The sequence below is a fragment of the Chiloscyllium plagiosum genome, chromosome 10 (genome assembly GCF_004010195.1).
Source record: "Chiloscyllium plagiosum isolate BGI_BamShark_2017 chromosome 10, ASM401019v2, whole genome shotgun sequence".
NCBI lineage: Eukaryota > Metazoa > Chordata > Chondrichthyes > Orectolobiformes > Hemiscylliidae > Chiloscyllium > Chiloscyllium plagiosum.
This window is the reverse complement of record NC_057719.1, coordinates 5,579,313-5,592,694: the sequence shown is the minus strand read 5'-3', so window position 1 is coordinate 5,592,694 and position 13,382 is coordinate 5,579,313. Positions and strand designations below refer to the sequence as shown.

Here is a 13,382-nt window from a genome sequence, read left to right as displayed (position 1 = left end):
TCCTTTATTAGTCAGAGTATTGAGTACAGGGGTTGGGAGGTCATGTTGCGACTGTACAGGACATTGATTTGGCCACTGTGGGAATATTGCATGCAATTCTGGTCGCCTTCCTATCGGAAAGATGTTGTGAAAAGTCTTTTCCTGGGGGTAGGGGAGTCCAGAACTAGAGGGTATAGGTTTAGGGTGAGAGGGGAAAGATATAAAATAGACCTAAGGGGCAACTTTTTCACGCAGAGGGTGGTACGTGTATGGAATGAGCTGCCAGAGGAAGTGGTGGAGGCTAGTATAATTGCAACATGTGAAAGGCATCTGGATGGGCATATGAATAGGAAGGGTTTGGAGGGTTTTGGTGCTGGCAGGTGGGACTAGATTGGGTTGGGATATCTGGTCAGTATGGATGAGTTGGACCAAAGGGTCTGTTTCTGTGCTGTAAATCTCTACGACTCTTGTATTCTCGACTTCTCAAAATGAATATCAGCATTTCATTTGTCTTCCTAACTGCCAAATGAACCTGTAAAATAACCTTAAGAGAATCCTGAATTAGGACTCTTAAGTACCTTTGCACTTTAGATTTCTAAAGCCTTTCAGAGAACTGTTTATGCCTCAATTCTCCCAACCAAAGTACATTAACCTCATATTTACCCACATTGCATTCTATCTACCCCTTCTTTGCCCACTCTGCTAAACTGTCCGAATCCTCCAACTGACCCGCTTCCTCAAAACTACCTGTCCCTCAATCTATGTTTGCATCATGTTAACAACAAAGCCCTGTCCAAAGTGTAATGTATAACGTGAATTATTGTGGCCCCAACATTGACCTCTGCGAAACGCCATGTGTCATCAGCTGTCATCCTGCAAAAGACCTCTTTATCACCATTCTCTGTTTTCTGCCAGTCAGATAATTCTCTATCCATGCCAGCATGTTACTGTAACACCATGTGCTCTTATTTTATTTTGCAGCCTCCTGTGTGGCATCTTGTCAAAAGTCTTCCGGAAATCTAAATAGATCACATACTCTGGCTCTCCTTTGTCTAACTTGCTCATTATATCCACAAAGAATCCTAACAGATTTGTCAGATATGACTTTCCCTTGATGCAGCCATGCTAACTCAGTCCTATTTGCCATGCACTTCCAAGTAATCTGCAACCTTATCCTTAATAATGGACTTTAAAGTCTTACCAACAACCAAGGTCAGGCTAATCAGCCTAGAGTTTCCTGCCTTCTGCTTCCCCCCTTTCGCAAAAAGGGATGTTACTTTAACCATTTGCCAGTCCTCTAGGACCCTCCCCGACTCCAGTGATTCATGAAAGATCACCACCAATGCCCCACAATCTCCTCAGCTATCTCTTTCAGAATCCTGGGGTGTAGTCCAACTGGTCTGGGTGATTTACCCATCTTTAGACCTTTCAGTTTCCACATCACCTTCTCCTTTGTAATGACACTAATCACCTCTGTCCCCTGAAGTTCTTGCATGCTGCTTGAATGAAGACTGAGGCAAAGTACGTATTCAGTTCCTCTGGCATTCTTGTGTTTCCCATTACTATTCGCCAGCATCATTTTCTAGCAATCCAATGTTCACTCTTGCAACGCTTTTATCCCCATATAAGACTCTTATAATCATCTTTTATATTACTAGCTAGCTTACCCTCATATTTCATCTTCTACCCCCAATTGGTTTTTAAAGTTATGCTCTACCGGTTTTTAAAGACTTCCCAATCCTCTGGTTTTCTACTCATCTTCACCACATAGTATGCTTTTCCTTTTGCTTTTACGCTATCCCTTACTCCCTTTGTCAGTCATGGCTGTGTTGACTCCTATTAATTGTTTTGACTAATTCAGCACTGTAGGGATGTATTTTTGATATGCATCCTAAATTACCCTCAGAAACTCCTGATGTTGCTGCTTCACCCTCCTCCCTGCTAGGTTCCCCTTCCAATCAACTCTGGCCAGCTCCTCCCTCATGCCCTTGTAGCTACCTTTCCTCTTTCAGAGGCAATCACCATTTGTCAGGACAAAGTACAGCCTTCCTGAAATGAAATTCAAAATGGAGTCAAAAGCAACCTGTGTTGTTCATATTAGCTTAATTTCTGAGATCAGGTAAAAAGAAAGGTTGGAATGAAGAAGGGTTAAATTAGTCTACTAAGCGCACTCTTTCCATAGTTAACTGGTTGCAAGTTCAAACATGGACTCTCTTTCCATCTAAGATTCAATGCCTCAAGTGTAGTTACAAATGAGCAGGCTGGTACAACAAAAGGGTATTCCTTGCCGGTCAAAATTGGGCAGGTAATACAGTGAAATTGTTTGATGTGAATATTTGAATAAGATCTGAGTAAGTAAATCAGGTGGATTAGACAGGAGTCAGCCAAGTATTTACATGAATGTAAGTCAAATGCAAAAACCTGAAAATGCTGGAAACACATAGCACAGCCAGAATTTGCACAGAGAACTACTGTCTTAACATTGCAGACTGTAAACCCTCATTATAATTTTAAAAGGAGCAAGCATTTTAAGAGCTTCAGGACAAAGCATATGGGAAGGGAAAAAGCTCGAGAGAAAGTAGTTGTGGAATTATCTGGAGTTTAGTTTGAAGAGACAAAGAAAATAGACAGGTAATCTGTACACCAGACAATGGAAAGAGTTGTTAAGAGAAGTTAATGGCACTAGAGGCTTCCTTTAGTGCTACAATGATTCAACAGAAACAAAGGCAGTAAGAGACCTATAAAGGTATAGGTGTTGAAAGCTCATCAAAGAACCCTGTATTCATATAGTACCTTGCATGTACTTAAAGACATTTGAACATAAAATGGGAAATTGTTAAAAAGGGTGAAGTCCATGGCTTTGAAAAACAGGCCAAACAAGCCTAGATAATATGCTGGAAGACTTATTGGCTAAAAATTAGGGATTCATTAGATAGAAAAATGGAAAACATAATGCCCTTACTTAAAAAGGGGCTCGAGAAACTGATAACTCTATATTCACACCAGGAAACTGTTGACAAACAATTGCCAAAACAATTGCAAGACCAAATTGATGGAACATTAAGGAAGATCAAAACTACATGGTAAGACTGAGCCCGGACACACAAAATGAGTTGGTTAAAATCACACAACACCAGTTTATAGTTTTGGAGAAAGCTAGTGCTTCCAAATAAACCTGTTGACTATAACCTGGTGTTGTGTGATTTTTAACTTTGTACACCCCAGACCATCACCAGCACCTCCACATCATGTAGAAAAGGAGGTCATTTGTGACCAAGGTAACATTTTTTTTTGACAAAGTGACTAAATGAATTGCTTTGGGATGATTTATTATGTTAAATGCCCTTCTATAAAGTTTTGTTATTATTGTTAAGGGTGAGAATGTAATGATAGCTTCTTTGGGTTTATAAGATATCTCCTGCAAAAAAAACTAGTTGATAAAATCAGGAGACACAATGTTGGCTCAAAAGATCGAATCTCAGCTTGGCAATGATAGAATAAAAAATGTGTAATGAAATCCAATCTGAGACAGAGGAATGACAGGCAAGGCTCCCCCCCCCCCCCCCCCAAATCTGTATTAGAATTGGTACTTCCAACACTTATTGATGATTGGAAGAAGGAGCCAATAGAATTAATAATTTATATTTATATAGTGCCTTTAATGATGCAAGGCATTTCACAATAACATTATTATTTAGGCTGCGGTGATGGAGGTTGTTTACACGGGACTGTATGTAAAATGATTAAGGAGAAAGTAGGACTGCAGATGCTGAAGAGTTAGTCGAAACGTGTCATGCTGGACTTCCTAATGAAAGGCTTATGCCCAAAAAATTGATTCTCCTGCTCCTCAGATGCTGCCTCACCTGCTTTTCCAGCGCCACACTTTTGACTATAAAATTATTAAACAAAATAGTCCAAACATATTTATGCTTCTATATTTATGAAGAAAACAGCATTCTTAATCTCCTGAAATTTGCAGAAATTGTAGAGATATTAATTACAGACTGTAGGAATTAGAGGCAGTTCAGTTCACCATGGTTTTGCTAATGTTAGTTCTTCTCCTTGAATGACCCACATTTCCCGGTTCTTTTGGCTGAATGATTCGCATTCTTCACTTTCAAATTGTCCAAAAAAAAAATCCCTACCTAAATGCTGCTCAGTAGGAGATGCACTGCAGAAATTTATCAAGGATCCTTGGACAGCACCTTCCATCTATAAGGACAAAGGCAGCAGATACCGACAGCAATTGGAATGCTGTAATTCAAGAAGACATCTCACCATCACCTTAGCCGCCACTACCATCCACCTCAAAAGGATATGGGAAGAAAGTGGAAACAGGGTACTGAGTTGAATAACCAGCCATGGTCATACTGAATGGTGGGGAGGCTCAAAATTGCCTGCTCTTGGTCCTATGTTTCTCAAAAGCAGCCAGACATGAGCAATAAATGTTGGCTGAACTAGTGATGCCCACATCCCATGAAGACAATTTTAAAAAATATGACGTTACAGCAACACCCACAGCCAATAAAGAATAGAATGTGATCCTGATACCAGTTTACATCCTCTCATAGAAATGTTTCTATTTTGCACATTAAAGGGGTTAACAGCTTTCTAGTCCAGTGACATTTCAACTACACACTAAATCACTGATATGAGATTACAACCAGGAAATATTAAATTTACACAAGCAACAAAGCTTTTTACTTTCAAACTAACTAACTGTACAAGTGTTAGCACAGATAAAACAAAGCAATAAAGACATTTGCAATTTTCTTTAAAATTTCAGAAGCACTGGAGTTAAGATATTCACCTAATTCATGTCTTGTATCCTGTACACCTAGTCAACTACAGAAATAGACAGAGAATGCATTTGCCAAATGTCGTTCTTGACCAATAAATGTACAGCTTACCTTGTGTAGATGCTCTAGTGCTAACACTATCTCCCCACTGTATATTCTCACTGCATGCTCTGTGAAACGTTCCCTCTGTGACAAGTGAGTAAACAATTCCCCTCCATTCACGTAGTCTGTTACACAAAATAAAACATTATACATGAGGATTGAACCATTGCAATCCAAAATAGCACAACATAGAAAGTTTACAAATACAAGGCAGATATTATGAAACAGAAATTTGTGTTCAGTGGCACAAATCCATAACATTAAACACATAGAAATTCACCTTTTAATTTTTCTCATGTGTATTTAAAAGTTATTAAAACCAATTTTGCACTGTAACTCTTGCATGGTGGCTAGCATTGCTGCCTCAGGGCACCAGGGACCCAGATTTGATTCAAGCCTCGGGCGACAGTCTCTGTGGAGTTTGCACATTCTCCCGAGTCTGCGTGGGTTTCCTCTGGATGCTCCAATAACCTCCCTCAGTCCAAAGATGTGCAGGTTAGGTGAATTGGCCATGCTAAATTGCCCATGGTGTTCAGGGACATGTAGGTTAGGTGCATTCGTTAGGGGTAAATATAGGGTTGGGGAATGGGTCTGGGTGGGTTACTCTTTGGAGGGTCAGTGTGGACCTGTTTGGCCACGGGCCTGTTTTCACACTGCAGTGATTCTATGTCCTATGAAATGTAGCCCAGCAAAGCAATCACGTTTCTGCAAGTCTCATTTTTCTTAAGATTTCTGATACGCCTGATAAAATTGTATATGAAAAATGTAGGCAAAAAAGTCAGCTGGTTTGAAGGCTGGTTATCTTTTCACCAGAATGCACAATGCAAAGATTTATATTAGAGCTTTACATTTGAGGAATTCTGACTACATTTGAAATTTAAATACATAACAAGCAACACAGAACTGAAAGTATTCTGGCTGAATCAATAAATACAGGAATGAATAAGCATCAGCCATTAGGGACAACTGCATAATCAAACACTTGTGCACCAACCCTGAAAAAAAAAGAGCTAGCACAACATTTTAAGATCCACAGGCCAGCATCCTGTTTAATTTTCTAAGCTAAGGACAAGCCAATCTGGAGTTAGTAGTTCCATTAGTTCAATTTCCGTCAAGCAGGTGTCAAGGTTTTGTCAAGGCACTAACAAGCCATGTTTTTGTAGAGTTTTCAACAAAGCAAAAAAAAACAAAGCTGATAAAGCACAATTGGAAGTTTGGTTCCAAATGAACTAAGCCGAAGTGCAACCCCATGAATATTCTGCTGATGATGGTGGACAGACAACCAAAACAATTAGTGATAGTAAGAAATGCTAAAAACCATCATGACCATTAACCATTTTCAACATAATCTTCAATAAGACAAAAACTAATAACATTAACATACCACCATCTTAGGGTTGAATCTTCTACTCCAGAAGGTAAAAACAATGACTGCAGATGCTGGAAACCAGATTTTGGATTAGTGGTGCTGGAAGAGCACAGCAGTTCAGGCAGTATCCGAGGAGCAGCAAAATCGACGTTTCCGGCAAAAGCCCTTCATCAGGAATTTATTCCTGATTTTGCTGCTCCTCGAATGCTGCCTGAACTGCTGTGCTTTTCCAGCACCACTTATCCAAAATCTTCTACTCCAGAAGTCCACACACTCTTAGGCAGCAAGTGCACTGAAATAGACGAGGTGGTGGCATATTCAAACCTTGCCACTTTCTCGATTCCACTGCAGTTTAGTTCTAAGTATGATGGTCAATGGTAGACATTTCCACCTACTACCTAACGAGGTCCTTAAGTGACCAATTAAGGATCACTAAGGGCTTGAACGTAGCCATTATCTCAGCTACAGGCAGCCCTGTCACCATGCAGCCCATCACCTCGAAGGGTGGGGAGGGTGGGGGACTTGATGAAAAGTGCCTGATTAAGGAACTGGGCATATGATAGGGCAGGGATGTCTGCTAGGAGCAAACCCCTGTCCTAACTTCTGACTTCCACCTCGAACTGAGAAATCCAACTCCCTGCCCCCCCCCTCAAACAAATTACTTACATTAGTCTGGGTTCTCTGTGATCCTGGGGCTTTGCTCACAGTAACCACACTTCCTCCAAGGTGTTTGGTGCAAGAACAGGCAGCCTCCAACTGGCTAGATCTTCTATCCCAGGGTTCTTAATTGCAGTGGAAGTCTAGCCATTCGGCTTGCCAGTGCCTGATTTGAGTGTTATTTTGAGACCCTTTCCTAATACAGCCAGCATAGATCTCACACTGGTTCTCCATGGTCTGATCAGAACTACTGTGTCCACAGCTTTTCAACCTCAATATCAATTTCTAATTGAGAGAGTTCTAATCTCTCGACTTCTTTGATGGTATAACAAACTCAAGTAAATTGTTGTAATTCTTATGACACGTTGGACTTCAACCTCCAAAAGGCTTTCATTAAAGGGCTATAATTATCTAAAGTTTTTGGGATTGAGAGGAAACCTGGAATCAGACGAGGAATTGATTAAAACACAAGAAACAATGAGTATGGATTGAAGAGTCAGAGTTTAGATCACCATTGTCCCTAAATTATATCAATGACCAAAACTGAGGAACTCAATGCAACGTTCTAACTTTTGTAGATGATGCAAGGGGTAATGGAAACAGAAGGAGCAGCTCAGCGTTACAAAATGTTTTCACAAGCCACCTATGTGTAAGAAAATCACAGATAATATTTGATGCATAAAAGCATAAACTATTGTGTCTAAGAAAAAATGGGAAGCCACATAGTCCATGAAGACTGCTGGAATAATTATAAAGGAAGTTGAAAGAGATTTAGTAATTTGAGTAGATTGTTTACTCATCATGACCAACAAAAGTCAGAACAGTAATCAACAAAGCCAACAGTTTGAAATGTATAACTAGAAGATTTGAATATAATTCATAATAGGTAGTGTTAGCTTTAGGGTATTTTGATCAGACTACACCTTGAGTAATGCATCCAGTCTGGATACCAATAAGCAAGACAGGTAGTAAAGCACTGAGGGCAATGCAGGAAACTGGCATACTGTTAATTTCAAGCATTAAAGGCCCAAATTACTGGGTGGTCTACATAAAAAGCCATATGAAATAAGAGTTTCTGAGAGCCATTTGTTTTTTTTAGACCATCACTGTTCAATAGTATCAAAACTGTCCTTCCTACCTCAGTTCCACTTCCTGCACTATCCTCATATCCCTCAATACCTCTCATGCCTAACTATTACATGACTTCTGTCTTGAATAAGTGAGTATTCACCACTCTCTAGGGTACAGAATTCTATTGAGTCTTTTAAATGGCCTACCATTACGACCCTTGTTCTCAGACCCCAAGGGAATCATCATCTCAGCAGTGACCTAGTCAAGCCACATGAGAAACACATCCCTGAAAATAGGCATTGGAGAAATTATTGTATAGCAGCATCAAGATTGTTGAAGGATAGCTGATCTGGAATATTACTATGAACTGTGATAATGGAATTAAGGAATATTAGTTCAAGCAAGGAAAGGATAATTTTAGGACTTATCAGAATATTCTTCTTGACTGAAAAAGTACTATGAAATGGACTTCCGATAGTGTAATCAAGACAAAAAAAGTGGAATTTTAAAGAAAAAATTGGGAGCAAATGACAGACTGTAGAATTCATTCAAGTGAAAGCTAAATTGATCAAATATCCCACCTCATTTCTGTTGTGAAGCTAAAAGCAAACATGTTGCAGGATAATCAAATAACTTCAGCAATTTGCTAACAATTAACCTGGCAAGAACAAATTAACTCAGTATTTAAAATAAAACATTTTAATAACACATATTACAGCTCTCATAAGCGAACTCATAAGAGATTAGTAGCTATTAAGTGACAGGTCTAGACATGAATATTTTGTTCAACTCATAAGAGGTACCTTTGTTACAGAGCAATAACAATCTACACACCTAGTCATAAAACATTTGTTGATATTTCTCCAAATTATAGAATTAAAATTTACATTTACCAGCCATAAAGAAGGCAATACATTTATAGCTTTGTTATAATGTGGAACTAAGCCTATGTCAGAGACAGAAATTTACGTCCTCTTTACTGCCTGTGATTAGTATGTCTACATTTAAAAATTATGCGTACATTTTCCTACCATTATACAACATGAATTCCAAATCATTCTTTTCAGTAATAATGCTTTTACAATTTGTTTTTACAAAGAAGGTTATTTATTTCCACACAATTACCCCAAAATAATGAAACATTTCACTCACTTGTTTCACATATACTCACACAAAAAACTAGATCCAGATTAAGGTAATATATACTTTTATCACTGATAATTATCTCAGTCTCTTTCATGGCAGGCTTGTCATTTCTCAGATGTGGATGAAGCTTTAAAATTGAAGTGAGGGTCTTGTAAAACAACGGTTTCTCAGTAAGCTGTGAGATTCTTGAAGGTGAATTTGTAGGAAATAGGTTCTCAGGTAAAGTCAAAGTTCAAACAGGTTGTAGAAGTCCTTCTTACTCTGTGTTCGATGTACAAAGTTTTGCTGATAATTACTCGATGGTTTGCAACTAATTTAATGCTTCTAGGGGAAGTGTCTTCAAAACAACATCTTGATGACTTCAAAAGCAGATAATAAAATAGCTTCCTCATCATACTTCCATAATTTTAAATCCTTTTCCTAAAGACAATAATATATTTTGATTACACATCCTGTACTGCTGCATAACACCTGTGTGTTTGAGGTAGTTCCTTTTTGTTTGAATGATTGATTCTGTTTGATAATATCCTTTTGAAATTGGATCAGGTAAATGCATTGATTCAATATTTCTCTTGTTCCTCTGGTAATGTTCCCAAAAACAATGTCATTTGTTTTCTTCCTCGAAACAGCGGAATGGTTTGAATCCATAAAGAAATCAGATGCAAATGGTAGGTCTGACAGAAAATAGTTACCGAGAAGTCATTTAGCTTTGACACTCAGTCCTTATAGTTTGAGGTACTCATTGAAACCTGTTTAATGAGGGTTTTGATGCCTTCATCATGAAACATGGCCATTTCAGGTCCAGAAATATTGTTTTAAAGAAAAGCAGGCATTGATTAGTTATACAGAAGTAACAATGAGAGGATGACTTCTATAATGAATTTAATATTGAAGCATGCTCACTGTACTGTCCTACAAAATTCTAAATAAAGGGGTTTATATGTATCATAGTTCATTTAATTCTAAGAAACATTGGAAGGTCCTATCACGATAGAGTCTAGTGATCTAAGCTACAACACATAGACAAACCTTAACAGTTTTGTTTGGTGTATCCTAGGCTTTACATTTTTAAACCTAATTATCTATAATTGCACATTGTTAACAATTTTTTTTCATTCTATTACAGTTACAGAAAAAATGTCATCTCCAGGATATTTATTTATTTTGTTATATACTACAGCCAAGTCAAGAATGAAAGCTTTCTGCTAACATGCAGAGCTAATGTGTACATCAGCTTTTGGACTAGCAAATGCTTTGACCGAATCTTATTTTTATTATAATGTCAGCTTCAGCTGTAATATTAGACTGAGCAGTCCTAATATCATGATTTGACAAAGTAGTGAGTCACAGGACAGCAACTAATTGAAGTATAAGATCAATTTCAGATCAAAAATAGAAAGATGTTGCACTTCATTAAAAGCAGGTGATGCTGGGACTTTGCATTTTATTGAAAATTGATCTTATTGCTCCCTCCATTTCACTATACAGATCAACTAATCAGTCTTCCATCTTCTTCAACAGAACATTTACTATTGATGGCTATTGAGTCTGTATTACTGCTGGCTTATATTCTTGTTACAGGAATTATTGTGAAACCATTTCTAACATTCTTAAGGAAAGTTTCCAAAATAAACCCAAACTGTAACACTTTAGCTTTTAAAGTTAAACATAGCAAATTAAACCTTATGATTACATCTCTTATTTTCAATAATTTAACACAGCAATAAATCTTTGTTATATTAATGAATATTTTAAACTTATTGATAAACATCACATGGAATAAATGTCTCATAGATATTCTTACTCACTCACAAAACCTTTCATTTCTCACTGTGTTTTGTTAGTCCTGCTTTTCCTGTTCTATTTTATTGGATATTGATTTAAAAATTATTTTGTATAGTTGCTTGCTGAGAATATTAACAGATTCCTAGTAATTTTCCGAAAATACTAACACTACTGAGAGTACATTATTCTAATACACAAAACACAAAGTAGGCTAACCTAAAAGTAAAACATTGTTCCAGAAAACTTGATTCCCAATGCACTGAAGAGATCTTTACAGAGCTCTTTCAGATCTAAGGACCTCAATTTGAACATCTATAAATGAAGACATCACATCAAATGGGGACTTGCACATTGGGATTATGGAATGATGGTGAGAAAAAACAAATTCACTGATTTGGGTAACTCAACATTTGCCTGAGAAACAAACTAAAGAAAGCTTGATCCTTTTCTGCCATGAACCACGTCTACCTGTGCTGTGACAATCAACCACTCACAGATACCATAAAAGAAAAGCTTACATTTTTTATATCATCTCTCTCATACTCATGATGGTCCAAAGAGTTTCAATGCCTACTAAGTACTTTTTGTAAAAGAATTATCAGTCAGTGTTGTTGGTTGTTGGTTAGAACAAATAGAGAAATATTATCTGAACAGTGTCTTGACATCCACCTAAATAGTGAGACAAGATTTTAATTCTGGTAATATAGCATATTCTTAAGACAGATGCTTAAGTTCCTTCTGAACTTGAAACCCATCTAAGCGAGAGATAGGAGCCCCAACATTATGCCTCACTAACATTTTAGTTAACACTGAGAATAGACCTCCAACAGACCTCCAACAAATCCCGAACTAATGCAAGATGGCAATTATTTTCTAACAGCTGTCTACTACTGAATAGTAGTGTCTAGATCAGCCAGTTATGATCTGAATATTTGCATTTGTTCTTGAACTCTGCAGCTAACAAATATTTCATAGCAATGAGCACTGTAGATTTTTATTTTGTAGGTTGACAAAACAGCCACACAGATCCCTGATAAGAGTAACTATATGGAAATTGCTGCACTACACTCAACCTCTTAATCTTTCCATACATACATGGAATTGTCCAGTTGACATACCACAAGTAATCTTCCTAGATATTCAAGTTTATGTAATGGTCACAATTAACATGTGAGCAGGTGCCTCAATCTTTTCTCTGGCCTCTGGGATGGTAAGCATAATGTGACTGAGATTTTCTGGCACCTGCTAGGGGGAAAAGTGGATGTGAAGGGAATTGGTAACAGATGCCCTCCCATCCTGAGTTCACCTGAAGTGGCCAATTAAGGGCTTTTTTCCACCATCACTGACAAAATACCAAGGGCAATTGAATAATTTGCCAGTTGGGATCCCTGTGGTCCTAGTGAAGGAGGTGTCCTGATCAGGTGCTTTTTGGCCAACAGACAACTACTCTGGTATCCCTCAGAATTTCCTGTCCTCACAAGCAACCCTATTGCTAGACCTCCCAGAATTATCCCAGCAAATCCAACCCCATGTACATAGGTTGTGTAACCTACTTCATGGGATATTTCCACTGCCTGGGGGGGAAATTCAAACAATGGACACTGCTCCTGGTAGCAATCCTGAGACTGAACAGCTGCTGGCCCTTATCTCTGAAAGGGGTGGAATCACCAACTGCAAGAGATTAATTCATAGCCCTCCGGGTGAAGAAATTCATGTTCTCCTTCAGTTTAAATAATTAACCCCTAATTTTTTAAAATTACGCCCAAGATCTAGAATCTACAGTGAGGGGAAATATATAAACAGCATCTATCCTGTCAAGTCCCCTGACAAACTTCTGTGTTGTGTCAGTAAGACCAGCTGTCATTCTTCTTAGCTGCAATAAGTATAGGCTCAACATCCTCAGTGTTTCCTCATAAGATCTTCTCTGACCCCAATGTAAGTATCTCTCTCCTTGGCCTCATCAATGTCTTATACAATGGTAGGAAGAATTTCCCATTTTAATACTCCATTCACTTTACAATGAATGCCAATATCTCCACTGGCACTCCACTAATTACAGTTTCCCATCCTGCAAATGATCCATTTACCCCAATTTTCTTTCCTATCCAGCAACCAACCATCTATGTTAATATATCAATATCAATACAATGAGCTTTGATGTTTTAGTAACCTTTGGTATGGCATCTTATCAAATATCTTTCAATTCACCTTTATCTGGGCTGCTCATTACATCCTTAAAGAATTTTAAGTAATTTGTCAAACACAATTTTCTTTTTGTAAAACCACATTGACTCTTGCATTATGAATTTCTAAATATCCTGCTTCATTATTATTCCTAATAAAATATTATTTTTTTCCAACACAGTGTTCTTCTGTCCACCTGTTGAATACAACAGCTGCATTTGCAGTGTTTCAATCTGATGGGGCAGCAACAGAATCTCGAGAATTTTGGAAGATTACTTGTGCATCCATTA

General features: G+C 37.9%; 1 protein-coding gene across 6 annotated transcripts in view; it reads right to left on the bottom strand.

Annotated features, from left to right (window-relative positions):
- Window positions 1-13,382, bottom strand: part of rps6ka5 (ribosomal protein S6 kinase, polypeptide 5) — a 222,500-nt gene that overhangs the window by 87,875 nt on the left and 121,243 nt on the right. For all 6 annotated transcript variants that reach the window (XM_043696941.1, XM_043696946.1, XM_043696943.1 and 3 more), the window contains one exon: window positions 4,890-5,005. In XM_043696941.1, coding sequence (XP_043552876.1) covers window positions 4,890-5,005 — 116 coding nt within the window. The remainder of the gene's footprint in view (window positions 1-4,889; window positions 5,006-13,382) is intronic.